The sequence below is a fragment of the Mustelus asterias genome, chromosome 6 (assembly GCF_964213995.1).
Source record: "Mustelus asterias chromosome 6, sMusAst1.hap1.1, whole genome shotgun sequence".
NCBI classification, from domain to species: Eukaryota; Metazoa; Chordata; class Chondrichthyes; order Carcharhiniformes; family Triakidae; genus Mustelus; species Mustelus asterias.
Window position 1 is genome coordinate 86,587,777 of NC_135806.1, and position 27,387 is coordinate 86,615,163.

The window sequence follows — 27,387 nt, forward strand, 5'->3', positions numbered from 1 at the left end:
AATGGAAGGGTCAGTCACAGGGAACATAGGTTCAAAGTAAGGGGCAGGAGGCTTATGTGGGTGTGAGAAAAAACATTTTTACCCAGAGGGTAGTGATGGTCTAGAATGCGCTCCTGGGAGGATGGGAGAGGCGGTTTACCTCACATCCTTTAAAAAAGTATCCGGATGAGTACTTAGCACATCATAACATTCAAATCTATGGGTCAAGTGTTGGTAAATGGGATTAAGTGCGAGGTCAGGTGTTTCTTGCATGTCGGTGCAGACTTGATGGGCCGAAGGGCCTCTTCTGCAATGTCCGATTCTATGATCAAATATTACCAGAACTGTTATTGTTAAATACCAATGTCCCAAAATATTTACTTGTTGAAATGTTGCAAAATTACACAGCATTGGCATAACAGACAGATCTCAAACTTACATCGTCTGTAAACTCTCTGCTGTTAAACTGTTCCACAAAATCTCATTGACTTGAAGATTTTCCATGTCCTCCAATAACATAACATCAAACTCAATACTTGCCTCTTTAATGGGCTGCGACCTGCAAAAAAATGAAGCAATATGCTCAAAATAAATTCTAAGCATCTAAGTTATACTTGGTTGTAGCCTCTGGAAATTGTACACAAGCCTTAACTAAAGTTTGAATTACATTGTAAAATGTAGAACGTTACTGAAAAGGAATTTAATTACAAACTACAATTCCCCAGCAATGAACTGTTACTAACATGCACCAAACCAAAACTTCGCTTTTAAACATTCTTTACCTCCAATATATAAACAAATCTTTTCCATTAATGTGAATAATTGTCCAAATTTTTGCATAGTGCTTAATTATTTCATCTCTGGGTCAGAAAGCTGAGAGTTCAAGCCCCAACTCCTTTGCTTCATGAGACACTGAAGTTTCATCATTCAGATTTGCCTGTTGAGACTGACATTCATTTATTCACTATTCAAAGAAAAGTGAAAAAGTTCTATTCATATCCTGGATAACATATAATCCCCAATCATTAAAACAGATTATCTGGTCATTTATTCCATTATTCAGGGGCTTTGCTGTGTGCATATTGATTTCCACATTTCCAACCAAACAGTGATCATATCTCAAAAGTAATTCATTGGCTGCAAAGCACCTTGCCCACTGAGGACCTGAATATAGAAATGCTATGTAAATAAAAGTCCATGTGTTCTGTTCACTATTAGATCGCGTAAGGAGTACTTCACCTATGATTTTCAATGAAGTGGTTGTATTCGGAACTGGGGTTGATTTGTTCAATAGAATTGAGGACATCTTTGTGGATATTTACTATCTCTTCAGTCACAAGGCTCGTTATTTTTACGTATTCTTCTAGAATTCCCTTTCTACGAAGGAAAGCAAAAAACAAAAGAAAATTGAAATCTCTAAGAACAACATTTTTGCTTTCTACTTCATAAATGTTCAACTTTACAATTACCAATTTATTTGAAGAAAATTGCACTAACATTTTGCTCGTGGTAATTTTCCACCACACCTTCGCATTTCAAGGCCTAGTATTGTATCACAAGGTAGGTGGCCAGTACTAAAGAGATTCACAGGACTCAAGCAGTTCAATGGATGATGGGCTTGACTTTAAAAATAAAGACAAGGAAAAGGTTTGTGAAAGCAAGGAGGAAGTAGGCAAGACAGAAGGATCTCTGGTTCTCAAAAGGAACACTTAGTATACAAGAGTTTAGTGCTACAAATGGCACGATAATGACACGGAGGAAACAGGAACGCACCAGTTTCAGAGAAGCATTCAGAAATAAATGACTAGAGGAGACTGCTATGGTAGAATATAGCACAACTTGAAATTGAAGATGAGGATACTGAGATCAGTTGGTTATGACGCAAGGAGCCAATACAGCACAGCAAGTCAAAGGAGACATGAGCCCACACATTCGTTTAATCGGGGATGGCAACTCTGAATAAATTGTAATTTACGGAGGGAAGCTGAGGAAGGCAGCTAAATTGATTAGAGAAATGAAGCCTTGAGGTAAAGTTGGCCAATACAGTTGGAGAAGCCAATTTAGTTGACACTGCCACTCGAATTTGCATCAGTATCTCAATGGTGAATGCAACAATTAAAGGAGATATTCTAGCAAACATATTAATCCATTTGCTGCATCTGGCACTTAAAGCACTGAAAGTACCACTCAGAAATCAGAGGGATTCAGTTAATAGATTACTGACTTTTTGTTAAGGTGTCAGTGATTAGTGTCACTTAGCCCTGTTAAACATTAACCAGGATTACAACGGAAGGAACTGTATTTGTTAGTACAAGGATAATAGTAAACTTCCTGAATATTAGATGCAATGCATAAGTAGAAGCTGGAGGTTGAAATGTACAAATAAGCTAACAGGGTTGAGCACAATGCAATTCTCACATTACAAAGTCAGTTGAGGAAGGGCAAATGATTAGGCTACCTCACCAAATGATAGTCTAGAGACATTAATTTCTTAATCTAATTGCCCCAAAAATATATGCAGTGAGCACAGTGTTAAAGATTTTTAAAAATCCCCTCCCCTTTCTCATTGTCTTTGACGAAGAAAAATCATACTCGAACTATCAACTAGAACTAGAGGGCACAGATTCAAAAATAATTGGCAAAAGGAGAAGTGACGAGAGGAAAATCTTTTAAAACCCAGAGGGAGGCTGGAATCTGGAGCAAACTTGCTGAGAAGATGGGCAGGTTCGATCCAGGTATTCAGAAAGGAATTGGGTTGTGATCTGAAAAGACAGACTACTGGACTAAGACAGGGGAGTGGAACTTGGCTGTCTTTCAGGCAGTCAGTGCAGACACAGTAAGTGAAGAGAGTCCTTGCGCACTGTAACAACTGGGTGATTCTGTGATAATCTAAAACAATACACCCGAAGTCACAGGGTTTCAAATTATGGGTCGCAATCCCAATGGGGCTCCAATAGCCCTATTTTGGGTTGCATTCATCCCCTCTGCCTCCAGACTGGGCAGTTGTGAGGAGAACCCAGAGGGAAGAGGGAAAGATTCGATGGGCAAAATGTCCTTTTCTGCACTGTAGGGATTCCACGAGGGAAAGAGAGACCAGCGGTGGCAGGAGGGAAAGAGGGGCCAGGAATGGTGAGAATGAGACCATGTGGAGGAAACTGAAGAAAAGCTAAATGGTGTGTATGTGTGCGCGCACCTATAGTGTGAGGAGAGAGATCATTAATGTATGCACGGGGGCTTCACTATGTTTCCTGTCACCAGGGAATAAACTTATTGGAGTACATAAAATAACATCTGTACCAAGTACTTTAAAACAAACCTGTTTTCATATTTACATGATACTTTATTTGCGAACTTTGTAAATTATGCATTGAATGCTATAGTGCTGCTTTATTGCTGGTTTGTTTTTGCTGACATCTGGGCTCACATTCATTTTCAAAAATTAAACTGGTATCACATTAGATAGCAGCTTGGGAAGCAGTGCCCACAGTTTGATTTTGCATCATGAAAAACAACTTATGCTGATTCTGCATTTATATTTAATTGTCACTGGTAGTATCACGTTTGTAAACGCTCACTTGACATTCCGACAATACTGCTGTTTTCTTTCTCTGGTGAGACTACTAAGAATCAATTATACATGCTGCTTGCAGAAGTACATATTCATAGTGAATTCATGCACTTTCAAGCATGAAGCAAATTCATTTAGTTGGCACTCACCAAAAGATAACAGCAGAGAAAGGGAATATATTTTACTTTGTACTTCCAGAGCTGGTCTCAGTTGTTTGCAGATCAGAAATAGTACAGAAACAATAATACAGTTGTTTCAGCTTCAAAATCCTTCAACTGCCATTCATCCAATATACAGGAGCTAATACAGCACTTTCATTATTTGTGATATCATATTGTCAAACGCAAACAAGTGTTTAGTTTTTCTCATTTTGAAGGAAAAGCAGTTTCATGATGTAATTTTCTGTAAGTAGTTAAGATAAACAATTACATTTAGAAAATACAAGAGGTAAAAAGACATAGCATGGTGTCTGGCATACAGCGGTTTCTTCACTGAGCCAAACTAAGGGCAAGGCACGGCCTCGGAGGAATAAAGATCAGTTCAATACAACGGGTTCCCCATCTTGCTCTCAAACCATCTTCGACCCTATAAATGGTCTTCCTCCTCTTCCTTCCCATCTTTGCTCTCTCCTCTCCGCCACCACACTTCCATGATCATAATTCAGACTATTTTTTTTCTATATCCTTTCTCTAAAGTCTGGACAGAGTCTCCACAATTACATTTTTTCCTAGCCCCACACACAATTCTTGAGCTGAAGGTCTGCAGCATCAAACTCCAACAAAAGAGCTGAAGATTCTTCATAAGGAACTTCGCTATAAACACCAGTGGTTTATGATCAGTATAAATAAATCTCTCTCCTGGATTATTTGAAATATTCACTTCACATGCAAGAACCAATGCAAGGTTTGACTCTTCCTTCTCAATGCAAGTATTTTTGTTGACATGTATCAAGTTTTTTTTAAAAAAAGTAACCAACTGGAAGCTCTACATCAGTGTCATCCTCTTGTAACATAACTGCTCCTATGTCTCTTACCACTGGCATCAAAAACTACTTTAAAAGGCCTATTGAAATTTTGAGCAGCAAAACCAGGTCCTTTCATTAATAGCACCTCATCTCTCAAAAGGTTGCCTGACAAGATTTTATTGAGGGTAATTTCATGCTTTTCTTCAAAAAACCTTTTGAAAAAAAAGCAATTACCAAACAGAAATTCAGGACAAATCTCCTGTATACACTGATCAGAACTGATCAGCGCGTACCAGGGAGTCACTGACATTCCATTACCTTAGGAAGAAGTTTAACAACACCAGGTTAAAGTCCAACAGGTTTATTTGGTGGCAAATGCCACTAGCTTTCGGAGCGCTGCCCCTTCGTCAGGTGGAGTGGAGAAATGCTCACAAACAGGGCATACAGAGACACAAACTCAATTTACAGAATAATGATTGGAATGCAGTCTTTACAGATAATCAAGTCATAAAAGGTACAAACAACGTGAGTGGAGAGAGCATTAAGCACAGGTTAAAGAGATGTGTATTGTCTCCAGACAGGACAGCCAGTGAGATTCTGCAAGTCCAGGCAAGTTGTGGGGGTTACAGAGAGTGTGGCATGAACCCAAGATCCCGGTTGAGGCCGTCCTCATGTGTGCAGAACTTGGCTATCAGTTTCTGTTCAGCGACCCTGCGCTGTCGTGTGTCGTGAAGGCCACCTTGGAGAACGCTTACGCGAAGATCAGAGGCCGAATGCCCGTGACCGCTGAAGTGTTCCCCAACAGGAAGAGAACAGTCTTGCCTGGTGATTCATGGAGCGGTGTTCATCCATCCGTTGTCGTAGCGTCTGCATGGTTTCCCCAATGTACCATGCTTCAGGACATCCTTTCCTGCAGCGCATCAGGTAGACAACGTTGGCCGAGTTGCAAGAGTATGTACCGTGTACCTGGTGTTCTCACATGAGATGATGGCATCTGTGTCGATGATCCGGCACGTCTTGCAGAGGTTGCTGTGACAGGGCTATGTGGTGTCGTGGTCACTGTACTCCTGAAGGCTGGGTAGTTTGCTGCGGACAATGGTCTGTTTGAGGTTGTTTGAAAGCAAGAAGTGGGGGTGTGGGGGTTGGCCGTGGCAAGATGTTCGTCTTCATCAATGACATGTTGAAGGCTCCGGAGGAGATGCCGTAGCTTCTCCGCTCCGGGGAAGTACTGGACGTCGAAGGGTACTCTGTCCACCGTGTCCCGTGTTTGTCTTCTGAGGAGGTCGGTGCGGTGTTTCATTGTGGCGCGTCGGAACTGTCGATCGATGAGTCTAGCGCCATATCCTGTTTTTATGAGGGCATCTTTCAGCGCCTGGAGGTGTCTGTTGCGATCCTCCGTATACTGAGCAGATCCTGTGTATACGGAGGGCTTATCCGTAGGAGATGGCTTCTTTAACGTGTTTAGGGTGGAAGCTGGAGAAGTGGAGCATCGTGAGGTTATCCGTGGGCTTGCGGTACAGTGAGGTGCCGAGGTGACCGTCCTTAATGGAGATGCGTGTGTCCAAGAATGCAACCGATTCCAGAGAGTATTCCATGGTGAGTCTGATGGTGGGATGGAACTTGTTGATGTCATCATATAGTTGTTTGTGATTGTTCACCATGAGTCCAAAAGGAAGAAAATGTCATCGATGTATTTAGTGTATAGCATCGGTTGAAGGTCCTGTGTGGTGAAGAAGTCTTGTTCGAACCTGTACATGAAGATGTTGGCATATTGAGGTGCGAATTCGGTCCCCATGGCTGTTCCGTGTGTCTGGATGAAGAACTGGTCGTTGAAGATGAAGACATTGTGGTTCAGGATGAAGCAGATGAGTTGTAAAATTGCATCTGGAAACTGGCAGTTGTCGGCGCTGAGCACTGAGGCCGTTGCAGCAATGCCATCATCGTGGGGGATGCTGGTGTAGAGTGCCGAGACATCCATTGTGACGAGGAGTGCTCCTGGTTCAACTGCCCCATGTGTGCAGAGTTTCTGTAGGAAGTCCGTAGTGTCGCGACAAAAGCTGGGGGGTTCTTCGTACAATGGGTTTCAGGATGCCCTCGACATAGCCGGAGAGGTTCTCACACAGGGTCCCATTGCCCGATACGATGGGACGGCCGTGTGTGTCTTCGGGAGGCAGCAGAGATCTCCAACACGGGGAGTACATGGGATGAGAGCACCGAGGGTGCTCTGAAGGTCCGGATCAAAGGTCTTGATCAGAGTATTGAGTTGACGGGTGTGTTCTTTGGTTGATCTGCGGGTAACTGTCTGTAGTGTTCCTCGTTGTTCAGTTGTCGGTACACTTCTTTGCAGTAATCCGTTCTGTTCAGTATGACGATGGCCCCTCCTTTGTCTGCTGGTTTGATGACAATGTTGCGGTTGGTCTTGAGAGTGCGAATGGCGTTGCGTTGTGCTTGGGTGATGTTTGGGGCTGTCTTGTGAGTGCGGCTAATGAATTTGGTGTTGACACACCTCCTGATGGCTTGGGCACAATAACAAAACTGCTACTTCAATCCTGATCATTTCCACCACTCTCACAGTAGTTTTCCACCCATCTACACTGATTGCTGCACAAGGATGAGCTAAATGTGAAAGGAACAAAGATCAACCATAGAAAAAATACACGTTAAATTTACCACTCAATGAATCTAAAGGCCTTTTCTATGCCATAATGGCTATATGATTCTGACTCATGTACAACGTTAATATAAACACGAGAGAAAAAAATTACATAATCCTTGCACCAGCTTTAACATTGGCAGTTTGTGCACGTGTATGTTTACTGCATTTACGTTGTCCTTCTAAGTCCTGCACTATGCTGAATTTATGACACTATGGAGTTTTTTGGTGTTTTTGTGCCATGGAGCTAAAGATGTATTCCTATCCCATGCTAAATAGGCTTTGTATTATAAAACGATAGAAGTACAACTTAAAGTACAACTAGCTCACAGATTACAGAAGACAATTGCAACTCGCACTAAAAAATAGTAATGTGAATCTAAATACATATGAATCTTCCAATATGCAAAACATTGGGACCTGCTGAAGGCAAAGAAATAAAAAGATAAAAGGGAACAGTGAAACATTTGCATAGGCAGCTCAGTGGTTTGCACTGCTGCCCCACAGTGCCAGGGACTTGGGTTCAATTCCGGCCTTGGGTCACTGTGTGGAGTTTGCACATTCTTCCAGTGTCTGCGTGGGCTTTCTCCCACAGTCCAAAGATGTGCGGGTTAGATTGATTGTCCATGCCAAATTGGCCCTAGTGTCAGGGGGATTAGCAGGGTAAGTACAAAGAACAGTACAGCACAGGAACAGGCCCTTCGGCTCTCCAAGCCTGCACCAATCACATTTACCTATCTAGACCAACTGCTTATATCCCTCAATTCCCCGTTTGTTCATATGCCTATCAAGAAGTCTTAAATGTGGCTGAAGTAACTGCCTCAACCACCTCACTTGGCAGTGCATTCCAGGCCCCCACCACCCTCTGTTTAAAAAAACTTCCCCCGCAGATCTCCACTGAATCTTTTCCCCCCCTTATCTTGAACTTGTGCCCCCATGTAATTGTCATTTCTGCCCTGGGAAAAAGCTTCCAACTGTTCACCCTATCTATATCTCTCATAATTTTGTAAACTTCTATCAGATTGCCCCTCAGCTTCCATCTTTCCAGGGAGAACAATCCCAGTTTATTCAATCTCTCCCCATAGCTAATACCCTCCATACCAGGCAACATCCTGGCAAACCTTTTCTGCACTCTCTCCAAAGCCTCCATGTCCTTCTGGTAGTGCGGTGACCAGAACTGGACAGAGTATTCCAAATATGGCCGAACCAATATCTTATACAACTGTAACATAATTTGCCAACTTTTATACTTGTTGCCCCGTCCAATGAAGGCAAGTATGCCATTTGCTTTCTTCAACACCTTTTCTACCTGTGCTGCCACTTAAGGATCTGTGGACCTGTACTTTCAGATCTCTGTGTCTATGCTCCTGATTGTTCTGCCATTTATTTTATATCTCCCACCCGAATTGGATCCAACAAAATGCATCACCTCCCATTTGTCTGGATTAAATTCCATCTGCCATTTCTCCACCCAATTTTCCAGTCTATCTATATCCAGCTGTATCCTCTGACAATCTTCATCACTATCCGCAACGCCGCCAATCTTAGTATCATCCACAGACCAGCTATGTTTTCTTCCATGCCATTTATATATAGTACAAACAGCAGAGGTCCCAGCACTGATCCCTGCGGAACACCACTAGTTACAGACCTCCATTCAGAAAAACCCTTCCATCGCTACCCAGTGTCTTCTATGGCCAAGCCAGTTCTGAATCCATCTAGCTAGTTCACCCCGGATCCCGTGAGATTTAATCTTTTGCACCAGCCTGCCATGAGGGACCTTGTCAAATGCCTTAAAGTCCATGTAGACAATATCGACAGTCCTCCCCTCATCAATCATTTTAGTCACCTCCTCAAAAAACTCAAGTAAATTAGTGAGAAATGACCTCCCACGTATAAAACCATGCTGTCTGTCACTAACAAGTCCATTCAGTTCTAAATGTGTATAGATCCTATTCCTAAGAATCTTCAACATTTTCACTATCACTGATGTCAAACTCACTGGCCTATAATTACCCGGGTTATCCTTGCTACCCTTCTTAAATAATGGGACAACATTGATTATTCTCTAATCCTCTGGTACCTCACCAGTGGCCAACGAAGAAACAAAGATTTCTGTTAGAGGCCCAGCAATTTCATCTCTTGTGGGGTTATGGGAATATGACCTGGGTGGGATTGTGGTCGTTGCAGACTCGATGGGCTGAATGGCCTCCTTCTACACTGTAGGGATTCGATGGACATTATTTCAACGTATTTTGCTATTCTGCATGGTTTAAAATAAAATTTGGCTGATCAAATAATATCAATAACACCACCATAGTCAGCAATTTCCGGCAAGAACAAAACTGGCAACAAGTGCAGCAAACCTCCATTGTTTAAATTTCTGCCTTAAACTTAATCAAAAACTCATCTTACAAAAATCTCCCAGTCTGATAGCATTTTACACACTCATTTGTAATTACATACATCCCCTTCGTGTAACTCACAGGTGAAACTAAATATCAAATATTAGCCATCTCTGATACGGTCTAGACAATTTTCCTACAACTAGCTCAATGTTAATCACTGCAGCCCCACAGAAAAGCTGCATTCCAACCCAATTAATGCAAACTCCTAATTGTCCAGCGAAATGAACAAGTTATTTCACTTTGGGGGCTCATCTTCCACCCTAAACACAACAATGCCTTCAGAGCCACAGCAATGTGGTTGGCTTTTAACAGCCCTCTGAAATGGCCACTCGGGTGTATTAAATTACAAAAAAACCAAACAATAATAAAACCAGGTGGATCACCTGACCACAATCTGTAACCTCAGCACATCCCTCTCTCCACAATTACCAGCAAGCTAGGGACCCACCCCTGGTTCAAACCAGCTCAGCTTGGGTTCTACAGGACGACTTACCGCCAGCCCTCATTAAACAAAAGGGAGAGAATGCCAGGAGCAGCACTAAGCATATCTAAAGTTGAGATGACAACATGCATGCAAAAAGCAGAAAGGGTGTGCTATTGACAGAGCTAACAAACTGACTGTCAATGGATCACATCAAAGCTCTGCAATCCTGCCACATTCAATGAATACTGCGAACAACAAACTACCTGGGAGAAATGGACTTCAACAATTTAAAAAGGCAACTCACCACCACCTACTCAAAAGCCATGAGGAATGAGCAACAAATTATTATCTTGCCAGCAATGCTCACATCCCATAAAGAATTTAAAAACTTAAAACCAGGGTGGCTCTTCAAATATCTCAATCCTCAATAATTTAATACGTACGTCACTGCAAAAGAAAGGGTTGAAGTATTTATAAACTTTGTCAGAGTACTGAGTCAATGGTCGACCTGGGCGTCCTTCTGGGGTCCCCTGCATTACAGGTGCCAATTCAATCCATGTGATATCAGGAAATGGCTCGACTCATTGGAAAAGCAAAGATGATGAGCCCTGAAAATAGCCTGGCTGTAGAATGAAGACTTGTCTCCAGAATTAGCAAATCCCAAAACTGGCATCAAACCAACAATGTGGCAAATTGTCCACATATTTCCTGCCCACAAAAAGCAGGACAAATCAAACAAAGCTAATTACTAACTCAGTGTATACCAAGTAGCTAGAAAAGCGGTGAAAAGTGCTATCAAGCAAAACTTTCGCAGCAATAACCTTCTCAGCTTAGGTTCTACCACGACTACTGATCGTCAGCCCTCATTACATCCTTAGTCTAGACATGGACAAAAGAGCTAATTTCCAGAAGAAGGTGAAAAATGACTATCCTTAACACTAAGGGACCATTTGACCAAGTATAACATTAAGGAGCCCCAGCAAAATTGATATCAATCAGAGTAAGGGGAAGATTCTCCCCACTGGCTAGAGTCATATCTGACACAAAGGAACATGGTTCCATTACCACAAAAGTTTCCTCTGTCAAACCAGAGGTTAGGGCCGGTCAAGGACAGTGGTGGGAACTTGTGTATGGAATCAGTAGAGATAGGCGAGGTGATGAATGAATACTTTTCTTCAGTGTTCACCAAGGAGAGGGGCCATGTTTTTGAGGAAGAGAAGGTGTTACAGGCTAATAGGCTGGAGGAAATAGATGTTCGGAGGGAGGATGTATTGGCAGTTTTGAATAAACTGAAGGTCGATAAGTCCCCTGGGCCTGAGGAAATGTATCCTAGGATTCTTTGGGAGGCGAGGGATGAGATTGCAGAGCCTTTGGCTTTGATCTTTGGGTCCTCGCTGTCCACGGGGATGGTGCCAGAGGACTGGAGAGTGGCAAATGTTGTTCCTCTGTTTAAGAAAGGGAATAGAAATGACCCTGGTAATTATAGACCGGTTAGTCTGACTTCGGTGGTTGGTAAATTGATGGAAAAGGTCCTTAGGGATGGGATTTACGACCATTTAGAAAGATGCGGATTAATCCGGGATAGTCAGCACGGATTTGTGAAGGGCAAATCGTGCCTCACAAATTTGATAGAATTTTTTGAGGAGGTAACTAGGTGTGTTGATGAAGGTAGGGCGGTTGATGTCATATACATGGATTTTAGTAAGGCGTTTGATAAGGTCCCCCATGGTCGGCTTATGATGAAAGTAAGGAGGTGTGGGATAGAGGGAAAGTTGGCCGATTGGATAGGTAACTGGCTGTCTGATCGAAGACAGAGGGTGGTGGTCGATGGAAAATTTTCGGACTGGAGGCAGGTTGCTAGCGGAGTGCCGCAGGGATCGGTGCTTGGTCCTCTGCTCTTTGTGATTTTTATTAATGACTTAGAGGAGGGGGCTGAAGGGTGGATCAGTAAATTTGCTGATGACACCAAGATTGGTGGAGTAGTGGATGAGGTGGAGGGCTGTTGTAGGCTGCAAAGAGACATAGATAGGATGCAAAGCTGGGCTGAAAAATGGCAAATGGAGTTTAACCCTGATAAATGTGAGGTGATTCATTTTGGTAGGACTAATTAAAATGTGGATTACAGGGTCAAAGGTAGGGTTCTGAAGACTGTGGAGGAACAGAGAGATCTTGGGGTCCATATCCACAGATCTCTAAAGGTTGCCACTCAAGTGGATAGAGCTGTGAAGAAGGCATATAGTGTGTTAGCTTTTATTAACAGGGGGTTGGAGTTTAAGAGCCGTGGGGTTATGCTGCAACTGTACAGGACCTTGGTGAGACCGCATTTGGAATATTGCGTGCAGTTCTGGTCACCTCACTATAAGAAGGATGTGGAAGCGCTGGAAAGAGTGCAGAGGAGATTTACCAGGATGCTGCCTGGTTTGGAGTGTCGGTCTTATGAGGAAAGGTTGAGGGAGCTGGGGCTGTTCTCTCTGGAGCGGAGGAGATTGAGGGGAGACTTAATAGAGGTTTATAAAATGATGAAGGGGATAGATCGAGTGAACGTTCAAAGACTATTTCCTCGGGTGGATGGAGCTATTACGAGGGGGCATAACTATAGGGTTCATGGTGGGAGATATAGGAAGGATATCAGAGGTAGGTTCTTCACGCAGAGAGTGGTTGGGGTGTGGAATGGACTGCCTGCAGTGATAGTGGAGTCAGACACTTTAGGAACATTTAAGCGGTTATTGGATAGGCACATGGAGCACACCAGGATGGTAGGGAGTGGGATAGCTTGATCTTGGTTTCAGATGAAGGGCGGCACAACATCGTGGGCCGAAGGGCCTGTTCTGTGCTGTACTGTTCTATGTTCTATGTTCTAGCCATCTTTAGCTTCTTCACCAATACCTTTCCCACCAATGTAATGTCAGAAGTGCAAGTGTTCAATGATGATTGCAGCATGATTCACAGTTCCCCAGTTGTTGATGCAGTCTGTGCTTGCATGCAGCAAGTCCTGGACAACAGTTGGGCATGGACTAATAAGTGGCAAGTCATAAATGCACAACACATATGACAAGCAGTGACCACCTACGATGAGAGAATCCAATCACCTCTCTTAGAAATTCAACCCCTTCACCGTCACCAGGTTTCCCCACCATCACCATTCCAAGGTGTTACCATTGAAACTTAACTGAACCAACTATAAAAACACTGTTGCAACAAAAGCCAGTCAGAAGCTGGGAGCTTTGCTGTGAGTAACACCGCCTGACTGCCTAAAGCCTGTCCACCGTCTGCAAAGCAGAAGTCAGAGCAGGATGCAATGGTCTCCACTTGCCAAGATGAGTTCAACTCCAGCAAACTCAAGAAATTCAGTACTATCCAGTCTGCATCATTAGCACCTATCCACTACTTTAAACATTCACTCCATCCACCACCAGCACAGACTGGCAACAATTTGAAGCCGAAGCACGATACCCTCCAGCATCTTGCCTAGGGCCCATTCAGGCACCTTCCAAATCTGCGACCTCCACCACCAAGAACTGGGGAGCAGGTGGATGAGAACACTACCATCAGCAAGTTCCCTTTCAAGTGACATGACATCCTCACTTCACATTATCTTGCCATTTCTTCATAGTTGCTACATCCAAGTCCTAGAATTCCCTCCGCCCAGCACTGTGGTTGTACCAATACCACACTGTCAGTAGCAATTCACGACAGTTCACAACCATATTCCTTAAGGCAATTAGAAATGAACAGTAAATGCTAGCCTTGCCAGCAACAGTCGCATCCCATGAATGAATGAAAAAAGTACAATTAACCTGTGATCTGGCCAAAGATATCAAATACAATAATAAAAAGGGCAAAATGTAATTGGACAATTACCCAGGCAAACGCGTGATAATTAGGGTAACAATACAGCCTCACAAACCAGGTCATGGCAATATGCTACATGATCGACCCTCCAGTTAGTGGTCCAATATTCCAGGTCTTTTCCATTGCAGAGAAGTTTCCAGATCCACACAATCACCTTCTGCAAGAATTAAGAAAAACAAACTCCAAAACAAAAAACCACAAACATACCACTCATCTCCATTCAACTGATTCAAATTATGAGTGGGTATTCCAGCATCTTTTGCGCACTCCAACATTTTCTCAAATTATCAGCAATCAAACTAGATTCATGATTTTGCAATAATTCTGCAGCAGGACGACAATCAAATCACAGAACATTCCATTTTGCAATCAAGATTAGCTAGTTCCAAAGTTGTCAGTTAGCCTTGATGACGGAGGTATGTGCACACTTTCAAACACACTACAACCAGTGAGAGAACCAGCAAAAATGAAGGAAATTTTCCTTGGCCGTCATTCTGAATGGGAGCAAAGTTATAGTATTTAATTACCATCTGTTTTGGCAAGGCTCTCTGTGGAGAGGTGCAAATGATAGAGTTAATAATACTGTGGTTTTAATAGCAAGCGCAAATTACTAGAGTCATAATTTATTCAAACTTCTGTATTACAATAATTGAGTAAACTGCATATGCACCATTACTATTATCCAATCTTTCCATGTCACAGTTCTCACTATGTCCTGCTACTATTTTTTGTCAGAACTGTCAAGAATACCAATAGATTTCTCCATATTTACAAACTGATTTACATAATACTACAGGAATGAAAGTAGTCTTTAAGCTCCCACTTCATCCTCTCACCTCCCCTCCTATATATCAAGCTGCAGAAACACAAATTAATAAAATAGAAAATAAATCAATGTGTCCATGCAGTCTGAGAAATCCCATTTTTCACTGTTGTTTAAAAACTGACATTTTTTTCTGTGGGATGATGGAACATATTTTTGCTCGTTTGCTGACAATTCTCAACGCGGGGCAACATTGCACATGAAAGTGAACATCGTTAATTAAAAGATCAGATCCCTAGTTTAAAATCAGTACATTATTCGGCTCTGTAGACTGTCAACTACATTGTTCCAAAACTTAGATTAACATAGTTCGGTATGTAAACAAAAAAAGCATGAGGTGAATTATTTAGAGTATTCCTTACAAAACTAGAATCATTTCCTCCTGCATCTTCTGCAGAGAATCCAGCAGAAGAGGAAGAGCTTTATCATAATACTGTTCCTGGTGTAGCTGGGCCGCCTTCACTGCCAACACATACTGATTGTGCAAATTATGGAGTTTCATCGTGGCCTTGTCAAATCGGTCTTTGGCTTTTTCAGTCTCCTTGCCTGGAGGAGATAAGAAAGCACATAAGTACAAACTTCAGAAATTCAACCTTGGTTCAAGTAAATTAGGCCTGCCATTTTTTTACAAATATTAATTTGCGGCTAATTAAGCTCAATCAATTCCACAACTGTTAATTTTAAGTGCAATAAACTATATAATCCAGTAACGGAGTGGCATTGTGATATGATTAAAAATATTTTTACTTTAAGTTGAAGTTTTAAATGATAGTTTCTCAACAAGAGATAATGAAATGATTTTAAAATCCCAGCAGATATGTTTCTCTTTGGAGTTTATTTCAGTTTCAATGTTTTTAACCTTTCATTTTTCAGAAGTGATACTTGTTTTTTGTTTTTGAAAAATACATTGGGAAAGGAAAAATATTGGCGACATGCAGTTTTACAAGGACATCCCGAAGGATGTTCCCGATAGCAGGGGAGTGTCCAGAATCTGAGGCCACAAACTAATGACAAGGAGTAAACCTTTCAGGACTGAGATGAGAAGAAATGCTTCCATCCAGAGAGAGTGGTGGGTCTGTGAAACTCACTACCACAGAAAGCATCCCTACAACGCAGAAGGAGGCCATTTTGCCCATTGAGTCTGTACCAACTCTCCAAAAAAGCACCTTATCCAGGTTCACCCCTCCCTGCCTCAGCCTGTCACCCCACACATTTACCATGGCTAATCCACCAAATTTACACATCTTTGAACATAAAGGGGCAATTTAGCATGGCCAATCCACCTAACCTGCACATCTTGGGACTGTGGGAGGTGCACCTGGAGGAAACCGACACACAGACATGGGGAGAATGTGCAAACTCCATACAGACACAGTCACCCAAGGCTGGAATTGAACCCGGATCCCTGGCGCTACGAGGCAGCAGCGCTGACCACTGTACAATCGCGCCACGCCCTTTCAAGAAGGAGTTTGATACAACTCTTCGGGCAAAAGGATCAAATGGTATTGGTGGTATTGGTGGGGGGGGGGGGGGGGGGGGGGGCCATCCTGCTCCTATTTTCTATCTTCTTATCCTAGCAATTTAGTGGAGTTGGGAGACATGGGATGCATCAGGGAAGAGGAAGATGCTGCAGGTGATTTTCTTTTCGATCCAGAAGGGGTGGCAATCATGAGGTGAAAAGGCTTCCATGTTAGTACTTTACTGTGAGCACTAAACAATTTATACAACAGAAACAAAATTAAAATCTCCTCCATAATGCCCCAACTTCATAACAGCATCTCAACTGCATCAGTGATAATTTTTGCACTTTCAGCACCAGCTAATCTATGTCCCAACTGAAAATGCCAATGCACTGTTAACTGATTACTGGGATTTTGACCAGGAGGTTGACATAAATTGTACTAGAATCTAGGAGCAGGAGTAGGCCCTTCATTACGATCATGGCTGATCAAATTCAACATCCGGATCCCCTCTTCCCCCAAAATTCCTTGAACCCTTAAGCCCCAAGAGCTGTATGTAATTTCTTCTTGAAATCACACGTTTTGGCCTCAACTACTTTGTGGGTGAAGAAATTTCTCCTCATCTCAGTTCTAAAAGGTTTACCCCGCATCCTCAAACTATGATCCCTAGTTCTGGACTCCCCCACTATTGGAAACATTCTTCCTGAATCTACCCTGTCTAACCCTGTTAGAATTTTATAAGTTTCGATGAGATCCCCACTCACTCTTTTAAACTCCAATTATTATCCTAACCAACTTATTCTCTCCTCATATGACAGACCTGCCATCCCAGGAATCAGCCTGGCAAACCTTGACTGCATTCCCTCTACAGCAAAGACGTCCTTCCACAGATAAGGACACCAAAACTGCACACAATACTCCAGATGTGGCCTCATCAATGCCCTGTACAATTGCAGCAAAACACCCCTATCCCTATACTCAAATCCTCTTGCAATGAAGGCCAAAATACTATTTGCCTTCTTTACTGCCTGCTCTATATGTGCACTTACGTTCAGTGACTGATGCACGAGGATACCAAGGTCTCGCTGAGTCTCCACCTCTCTCAATTTAGAGAAATTATAGAGGAAATCGTTAGCAAGGCATATAGGTCCCTAGGCTTTACAAATAAAGGCACAGGGTACAAAAATCAAATAAATGATGTTGAATCTTTATAAAACACAGTTTCAGCTTCACTGGAGTATTATGCCCAATTCTGTGCATCACATTTCAGGAAAGGTGAGAAGGTCTTGGTGAGAGTACTGAAAAGGTTCACGAGAATGGTTGCAAGGATGAGGGAGATCAGTCACATGGATTGAGAAGTTGTGGCTGTTCTCCTGCAAGTAGATAAAGGTCGAGATGAGATTGAACAGAGCTATTGAAAATGACAGAGTGGATAGGGAGAAATCATTCCCATTCGCAAAATGAACAAGGACCAAACGATTAGCAAAAGAGCCAAAAGCAGCATGAGGGAAAAAACATTTTAAACAGATAAGGACACCAAAACTGCACACAATACTCCAGGTGTGAAATAATTGCAAAGGACCTACCTGCCTTAAGGCAGACAGCTCATCAAGAAAATGCAACTCAGAAGTTAGTGGCCTGTAGGACATACTCAATAATGTCATGGCAACCCTCTTTTCTAAATTCTAACCAAATAGATTCTATCCTTGATCACTCTGGAGCGCACTCTCTCTTCAGCCCTCTAATATTATTGTTAAACAATACTGCCATGCTTCAACATTTCTTTGCTAATGCCTTGTAACTAGGAATTAGCAACCAACTCTGTCATTCTTCCAATTGGGTCTCAGTTATGGCCACATCCTATTCCGATGAGGTGGTTTGTGCCTGCAGCTCATCTATCTTATTTACCATGCTTCCCGCATTTACATAGGTGCACTGTAAACCTCTCTTCAGCCTCCTTGTACTTGATTTGTTTGGTTCAGTCTTATACCAGACTAGATTTTTACTTTAGCGCTGCCCATCTCTTCCAATCCTTCATGTACTTAGTTTCTCCTTTCTAATGTGACATCCTGATGCCCACCCCTTGCCAAATTGGCTTAAATAATCCTATAGAGTACAAGTGAACTTCCCTACAAGGGCTTCAGTGTCAGTCCTTTGAGGTTCAACCACTCCACTCTGCACAGGTCCTTACTCCCATAGATGTGATTTCATATTTATCTCTACAACAACAATAAAGAACATGCAAGAACGCGAGTACATATCTCTGCATGTAGGTGCAAAAATCATTTACTGAAGTAATACTTTCAGGTGTTATTTTGCATGACGTGTTGGGGCAAGGGGGAGAAAGAAAGTTTTTCAGGCACTTTTACTTGCAATTGGTGCATCTTTTAAAGGAAGGGGAGAAAGTCAACAATAGTTTGCGTCATAATTACATATTAGCCCAAAATATTTGACTGCAATAGTTTCAAAAAGTATGAAGCATAAAGCAAAATTCAACAAACTTAAAGCCTTGTACTCATGACTGCAGAATGTCACTCAACACTAACTTTACTGCCTACAATCTTAAGCAACTCAAGACCACCAGAAAATATTTTTACAAGTTTGGGATCGTAATGAAAAGGAAAGTAGTTAGTCAGTTACAAGCTACAACTTGGGATTTTTTTTTAAAGCAACAATTCATTCATGTCATATTTGATGAACCATAATTCACGTGCAAGATTTATTTGTTTAGTTTTTACTCAGGAATCCAAAATGAACTGTTACTATATCAGGGTAATACTGGGATGCTTTCAGCTGTACTGCATGAATTTGATTAATGCTGTGTTCGGTGTGGTCATTGTCCCTTTAAGAAAGATTTTTTTGAAAACATGATTCCATCAGCTCACAGCTTCAGTGATGTCATTGTTGCCGGCTTGGCTACCAGATGCCCTTTTATTGCTACTTCAATGGGCTTGTTTGTTTTTACTTTGGGTTTTTTTTAACGACTCGGCATAAAAAGCTGGTTGGCAGGTCAGGTAACAAGAAGGTATTTTTCCATTTTCAGTTCTGAGCTGCAGGTTTGAGTTTTAGTTTAGGAGGGAGTGGACATCAGACTGAAAGAAGTGTCTCTTCTCTCTCTGGTTTTGGGAAATTCTACTGTTTAGCTGAAAGCCTTCCTGGAGTAGAAAATCTGTTGTTGGGGGGCTGGACCAAGAATATCTCTCGTGCTTTGGAAAGCTGTCTTGTCTTCAGACTGTTCTGAGTCTCAAGAGCATTGGACTGCAGAATTCAACTAACGGCCTCGATCCCAGTATCAAGTGAGCATTAATCTGTGCTGTGTTAAACCTGTGAAAAGGGTTTTTTGTCGTCTGTGGGTTTTGGTTTTAATTGCAACACATGAGATATTCATTAAGGGTTATACATTATAGTGGTTGCTTTGTTTCTTATTTGTAACTGATGAAAAGTTCTTGCTAATTTTCTTACTATACATGTTAACTATATTCTTAAATAAACTTAGTTTGATAAAAGCTCCCTATTGGGTCATTTGAAATACACCTGAAGTGAAGCATTTCATGCTTAGCCTAGCCAAATTCAAAATGCAAAACTTATGATTTAGGCAGGCTTCACGTGAACCCGAGCAGTTCTAACAGTCTCCAAACGCATTACTCACCTTTGGGTGTGCAATTACTATCCACTGTAAGCTATCGTTAAGAAGGCAACCACAATGCACAAAAATACAGAATGCAAAAAAAAAAGCTATTTAACCCATGAAGCACATTATAAACATGTAGAAATATTGAAAATAGGAGCAGGAGCAGGAACAGGCCATTTGGTCCATCGAGCCTGTTCCATCATGCAATGTGATCATGGCTGATCCTTTATCTCAATGTCATTCTTCCACTCACTCTCAATACCCCTTGACATTTTGTGTCTAGAAACTTTTTTCTTAAATGCACTCAGTGACTTGGCCTCCACAACATTCTGTGTTAGAGAATCCCACAGGTTCACCATTCTCTGCATGAGGTGGTTTCTCCTCATCTCAGTTCCAAGTAGGCTACCCTGTACCTTGAGACTGTAATCCCTTGGTCTACACCCCCAACCAGCCAGGGAAAACATCATTCCTGTTTCCAGTCTGTCCAGCCCAGTTAGAATTTTATACATTTCAATGAGATCCCATCTCATTGTTCACACAACAATCCTGCCATTCCAAGCAGCTGCCTGGGGAAATAAAAACAGAAAATGCTGGAAAAGCTCAGCGGGTCTGGCAAAATCTGTGGAGCAGGAAACAAAGTTAGCGTTTCTCTGAGTTTTTCCAGCATTTTCTGTTCTTATTTCAGATTTCCAGCATCCAAGTAGTTTGCTTTTATGTCATTTTAGTGAACCTTTGCTGCACTCCCTCTATGGCAACTATATATTTTCTTAGGTATGGAGACTAATTCTGCACGCAATAGTTCAGGTGCACAGCTTAACTCACCGCTGACACACCATTCAACACTTTGCTGTGAAGGGTTGCCATCTGGCTGTTCTTTGGCCCAATATATCGTCCCCAAGTTTGGACAAGCCCAGTATTACATGTTCTGAAAAAGTGGCTCAGTTCTTTTTAACACTATATCGGGGCAACAGGTGCTGAACTTTAATGGAAACAAGTTTGTCCATGTGTCACATTTAGTCTAAGATCATAAGACACAAGAGTAGAATTAGGCCATTTGGCCCATCAAGTCTGCTCTGCCAATCACTTCATGACTGATCTGATAATCCTCAACTCCACTTTCCTGCCTTATCCCCATAACCTTGATTCCCATACTGATTAAAGATCTATCTCAGCCTTGAACATACTGAACAACCCATCTTCTACAGCAGTCGGCAGTGAAGAAATCCACTGATTCACTTTCCTCAGAAGAAATTTATCCTCATCTGTCTGAAATGGACGCTCCCTTACTTTGTGATTATGCCTTCTGGTCCTAGACTCTCGCACAGGAGGAAATAACCCCATGACATCTACTCTGTCAGTCCCTGAGAATTTTACAGTACAGGAGGCTGCCATTTGGTTCATTGAATGATACCAACTGTATATATTGCAATTCAGTCAGCTCCATTCCCTGCTCTATTGCCATAACTCTGAAAGTTTATTCCCCCTCCCTCCCAGTGTTCAATTTACTTCAGAAATCATTAATCATCTGCACTTCCGGTGTCCAAGGGGCAAAGTTCCAGGTCAATATCACTCGCTGCATAAAAACATTTTTCCTTATGTTCTCCCCTGCATCTCCTACCCAAAATCGTAAATCTGTGTCCCTTGACCAGATGTTGGACCACCAGATAACGGCAGCAGCTCATCTTTGTCCATCTTATCCAAACCTGTCGCAACCCTGTACAACCCTATCAAATCTCCCTTCAATCTTGCTTGCTCTAAAGAGAACAACTCCACCTCATCCAATCTAACTTGCAGCTAAACTTTCTCGTCCCTGGAACCATTCTGGTAAATATCCTCAGTACCCACTCAAGGATCTTCGCATACTGCAGTAACCTAACAATTAGAGTCAGGAGTCAAAATTGCAATTAATTCTTGAAACAGGAAATTAGAGACGCATGTGATAAAGGAACATCTGTAATTATGGGCGACTTTAAGCTGCATATGGATTGGGCAAATCAAATTCGTCACATTACTGTAGAGAAGAAATTTCTGGAATGTGTACGGAATGGTTTTCTGGACTAATACGTTGAGGAACCAAGAAGTGAAATCGGCCCCATCCTAGACTGGGTATTGTCTCATGGGAAAGGAATAATTGGCAACTTAGTTGTGCGAAACCTGTTGAGGATGAGCGACGATAACATGATAGAATTTTTCATCGAGATGGAGAGAGACATAGTTCATTCTAAAACTGGGGTCTTGAATCTAAATAAAGGAAACTACAATGGCATGATGGATTGGGAAATGCTAAAGAGATGATGGTGGATGGGCAATGGCAAGATTCAAAGAGCACATGGGTAAAGTGCAATAATTGTAAAACAGGGAAGGTGGCTAAACCATGGCTAACAAAGGAAATGAGAGATAGTATTAGATCCACGGAAGAAGCACACAAATTTACCAGAAAAATACAACAGATCCGAGGACTGGGAGCAGTTCACAATTCAGCAAAGGAGAACCAAGGAGATTGATTAAGAAAGGGAAAATAGAGTACGAGAGTAAGTGTGCAGGAAACATAAAAACTGACTGTCAAAGTTTCCATCAGTATATGAGGAGAACAAAACTGGTGAAACAGGGGAATTTATAATGAGGAACTAAAGAAATGGCTGAAAAACTGAATACATACTTGGGTTCTGTCTTCACAAAGGTGGACACAAATAACAGGGTTTAGTGAGATGGACAAACGGAAGGAAATTGATATTGATAGAGAAATGGTTTTGGGGAAATTGATAGGATTGAAGGTCGATAAATCCTCAGAGCCTGATAATCTACATCATAGAGTACTAAAGGAAGTGGCCCTAAAAAATAGTGCATACATTGGTGGTCATCTTCCAAGATTTTATAAATTCTGAAGATCCAGATTGGACGGTAGATAATGTAACCCCACTATTTAAAGAGGGAGGTAAAGAGAAAACAGGGAACGAGAGACCAGTCAGCCTGACGTTAATAGTGGAAAAATGCTAGAATCCATTATAAAGGATTTTATAGCAGAGCACTTAGAAAACAGTAGTAGAATTGGACAGAGTCAGTAAGGATTTACGAAAGAGTAACCACGCTTGACAAATCTACGGGAAATCTTTGAGAATGTACCTTCTTTGATGAAGGGGAACGAGTGGATGTGGTTTATTTGGACTTCCATAAGACTTACTACAAAGTCCTACATAAGAGATTAGCATGCAGAATTAAAGCATGTGGGATTGGGGTTGGTGTATTGAGGTGGATAGAAAACTGGTTGTTTAAGTTTAGTTATTGTCGTCACAAGTAGGCTTACATTAACACTGCAATGAAGTTATTGGGAAAATCCCCTAGTCGTCACACTCCAGCGCTTGTTTGGGTACACAAAGGAAGAATTTAGCATGGTCAATGTACCTAACCAGCATGTCTTTTGGATTGTGGGAGGAAATCGGAACACCCAGAGGAAACAAACGCAGACACAGGAAGAACATGCAAACTCCACACAGACAGACAGTGACCCAAACCGGGGATCGAACCCGGGTCCCTGACGCAGCAATACTAACCACTGGGCCACCATGGTTGACAGGCAGGAAACAAAGTAGGATGAAACGGGTCTTTTTCCAAATGGCAGGCAGTGACGAGTGGAGAACCACAGGGATCAATGCTCCAATCCCGGCTATTTTCAATATATATTAATTTAGATGAGGGAACTAAATGTAATATCTCCAAATTTGCAGATGACATAAAGCTGACTGGCAGGGTGAGCTGTGAGGAGAATGCAGAGATCCTTCAATGTGAAATGGACAAGCCGAGAGTGGAGAAATGCAGTATAACGTGGATAAGTGTGAGGTTATCCACTTTGATAGCAAAAACAGGAAGACAAATTATCTGAATGGTGACAAATTGAAAGTGGGGAATGTGCAATGATACCTGGGTGTCCTCGTACACCACAGTCACTGAAGGCAAGCATGCAAGTGCAGCAGGCGGTAAAGAAGGCAAATGACATGTTAGCCTTCATAGCAAGAAGATTCGAGTACAGGTGCAGAGTTGTTTTGCTCTAATTATAGAGGTCCTTGATGAGGCCACAGCAGGAATAGTGTGCAGTTTTGGTCTCCTTATCTGAGGAAGGATGTTCTTGCTTTGCAGCAATGGTTTACCAGAGTGAGTCCTAGGATGGAGAGACTGATATACGAGGAGGAATTGTGTGGGTTATGATTATATTCGCTGGAGTTCAGAAGAATGAGGGATCTGACAGAAATCTATAAAATTCTAACAGAACTCAACAGAGTAGATGCAAAAAGGATGTTTCCGATGGAGAGGGAGTCCAGAACCAGGGGTTATTGTCTAAGTACAAGGGGTAAATTCTAAGATGAGGAGAAATTTCTTCACCTGGAGTGATAAGCCTGTAAAATTTGCTACCACAGAAAGCAGTTAAGTCTAAAACATTGTATGCTTTCAAGGGCGAAGGGTGGTTGGGGAGCAGGATCAGGTTGTTGAGTTGGATGATCAGCCATGATCACACCAAGTGTTAGAGTAGGCTTGATGTTACCTTTTGGTTAGAAATAAAATTAAAGCAATATATGGAGTTTGGTCATTGATCAGCTGTGATCTCAATGAACAACAGAACAAGCTAAAGAGACTAAATTGTTTGCTCTGTTATGTTCCCGAACATGAATGTCTTGCAAGATTCTAATAAACTACTGGATAACATTCATCCACACTTGTAATTGTCCTCTCAAAAAATAGTAGATTTATGCGATACAGTTAACTGCTTTCAAAACCATGCCATCCACTCCATGTGGTCTGTTTCTTCACATGATGATCAAAATAATTATTTTCCATTTCATAAGAGCAAGCAAAACCTATGAAAAAGGTAAAAGCAGTAATTTTTTTGTCCTGCAACAATTTTCTATTTTAAAGTTACCTTTTGAAAGAGCTTCTTTATATTTTTCCTTGGCAGTGGTGGCTTCTTTTGCTAACTGTCTGTAGGCAGACTTTAGCTTTTCAAGTTCAGTCCTTGTTACCTAAATATAATTAACAAAAGGTTCTGTGAAAGTTGGAAGATTTGTATGAATCAGCTAACATTCTGACAATTAAGACCATAATGCTTCCACTTTGCCACAAATTAAATTCTTTGCTTGTTACAGTACTTACAAATAAATATTTTATATTTCACCTTAAACCGTTGCCACAAAAAGATTGTACTTAACGATGGGATTTCCCCATTTTTCCAAATGAAAAGGCTTTTTGAGTTTGTCATCTTTGTGTTCATCAAATTAGAGGACAATTGTCCTCTGTAGGTTCTGAATTAGATGGATAAGGACATGATTTAAATCATACATGGGATCAAATTAATCAGCTTCCTGAACTGTACATCTATTATTTGAGAACATTCAGATTCAACCCTCTGTGCTTCAAAAAAAAAATCAGAAAATTGGAAAGTGAAAATAATTGGAGTGAAAGATTTACATTTATATAGCACAGAAAACTAGTCTAAAACATTGTATGCCACAGGGCAACTCAATGCGCTTCACAATCAATGATGTATTTTTGAAATAGTCACTGTTGTAATGTAGGAGGTGCAGCAGCCATTTGCACACAGTAAGCTCAGACAAACAGCTATGTGATAATGACCAGATCATCTGTTTTTGTGAGGTCAACTGGCAAATAAATATTATGATGTGGAGACGCAGAATAATGCATCCCTGCTTTGGTATTCTCGTCCTCTCGAAATGAATGCTAACATTGCAATTGCTTTCTTAACTACCAACTCAAACTGCAAGTTAATCTTAAGATAATCCTGAACTAGGACTCTCAAGTCCCTTTTCCAAGTTAAAGTTTATTTTTTAGTCACAAGTAGGCCTCTGAAGTTCATATGAAAACCCGCTAGTCGCCACACTCTGGCGCCTGTTCGGGTACACTGACAAGAGAATTTAGCATAGCCAATCCACCTGACCAGCACGTCTTTCAGACTGTGGGAGGAAACCAGAGCACCTGGAGGAAATCCACGCAGACACGGGGAGAATGTGCAGACTCCACACAGACAGTGACCCAAGCCAGGAATCGAATCCAGGGAGCTGGCGTTGAGGCAGCAGTGCTAACCACTGTGCCACTCCAATTTCGCTTCTGATTTCTGAATTCACGCCCCATTTAGAAAACAGCCTATGCCTCTGTCATTTATTTTTAGTTGAAATAACACTTGGAAGCTTTATAATTAAACTGAAACATTTTGGGAGATTTAGCAGTTTGTGTTAGGAATAAATTTAACAGGACCTTTTTGTCTGTCATTTTACATTTGTCGAAGGCTGTCTATCAGAATCTTACATAATTTTAGCCTTGACCAAGACCTTGTGACGATATTTTAACATTGTTTGAACTTGTGAAAAAAGGAGTTCAGTCTATCTTTATTGGTCATGAGCAAATTGAATCAATGACTACCACCTGGCATTTGCTTTCAATCCATACAGCTTTATGGACTCTTGATCAATCTAAATGTTTAACAATCAGTGTTATTATGAAGTGATCACAAATAAATGGTAGATATGTTGCCATTCGAAGATGCAAGCAGAAGGTGATCTGGCATGTCCGCTACAGCTCTCACCAACTTTTACAGATGCACCATAGAAAGCATTCTTTCTGGTTGTATCACAGCTTGGAATGGCTCCTGCTCTGTCTAAGACTGCAAGAAACTACAAAGGGGCGTGAACGAAGCCCAATCTATCACTCAAACCAGCCTCCCACCTATTGACACTGTCTACACTTCCTGCTGCCTCGGAAAAGCAAGCAGCATAATCAAGGATCCCATGCACCCCGGACATACTTTCTTCCACCTTCTTCTGCCGGGAAAATGATATAAAAGTCTGAAGACACGTACCAACTGACTCAAGAACAGCTTCTTCCCTGCTGCCATCAGACTTTTGAATGGACCTACCTCGCATTAAGTTGATCTTTCTCAACACCCTAGCTATGACTGAAACACTATATTCTGCACTCTCTCCTTTCCTTCTCTGTGCACGGTATGCTTTTTCTGTGTAGCACGCAAGAAACAATATTTTTCACTCGATAGCAATATATGTGACAATAATAAATCAAATCAAAAACTTACTTCATCCTCGCATTGTTCAGAATGCACTTTGGCAATGTTACTCAGACAATCAATGGTCACTGTTGAGTGCTAGTCCAGTTTTCACTTAATCACCTTTATTACTTAGAATTTAAAATCTTTTTTTTTAAATGGGGGATTTGGTGGAATTTACAAGCAACAACTTCAAATACTTCCCTCATTCAAGTAATGATAATTATATTTGAATAATTCTTCAGCATTCTCCCGAACAAGAGTCATCAGAACAAACTGAGATTATGCAGAAATGTAGTCACAGCTCACAAAGAGAAAGGTAGAGATTGGACATAAACCATCAGGGAAATATTGGCTCGCACTTCCCACTTCACAGCCACAATTTCCAACCATTCAAAAATTGAGGTGGCAGAAAATAACGGGTTAGCTTGCATGGAAACAAAAAATTTGACCAAATACAAATGGCCTGAGAGATAGTGAACAATTGAGATGCATCATCTGTGCATTCAACACAATTCTATTGTCCCAGAATGTTTGATCGTGGTCATAGAGCAGCTGTTAT

General features: G+C 41.6%; 1 protein-coding gene across 5 annotated transcripts in view; it reads right to left on the bottom strand.

Annotated features, from left to right (window-relative positions):
* The window catches only part of fer (fer (fps/fes related) tyrosine kinase), a 157,501-nt gene that overhangs the window by 97,023 nt on the left and 33,091 nt on the right, over nt 1-27,387 (bottom strand). For 4 of the 5 annotated variants that reach the window (XM_078214682.1, XM_078214683.1, XM_078214684.1 and 1 more), the window contains 4 exons: nt 24,675-24,774; nt 15,034-15,217; nt 1,219-1,356; nt 419-538 (listed from right to left, as the gene is read on the bottom strand). In XM_078214682.1, the coding sequence (XP_078070808.1) occupies nt 419-538; nt 1,219-1,356; nt 15,034-15,217; nt 24,675-24,774 (542 nt within the window). Of the gene's footprint in view, nt 1-418; nt 539-1,218; nt 1,357-4,858; nt 7,128-15,033; nt 15,218-24,674; nt 24,775-27,387 lie in introns of those variants that run through there. The other variant, XM_078214686.1, reaches the window with a different exon arrangement.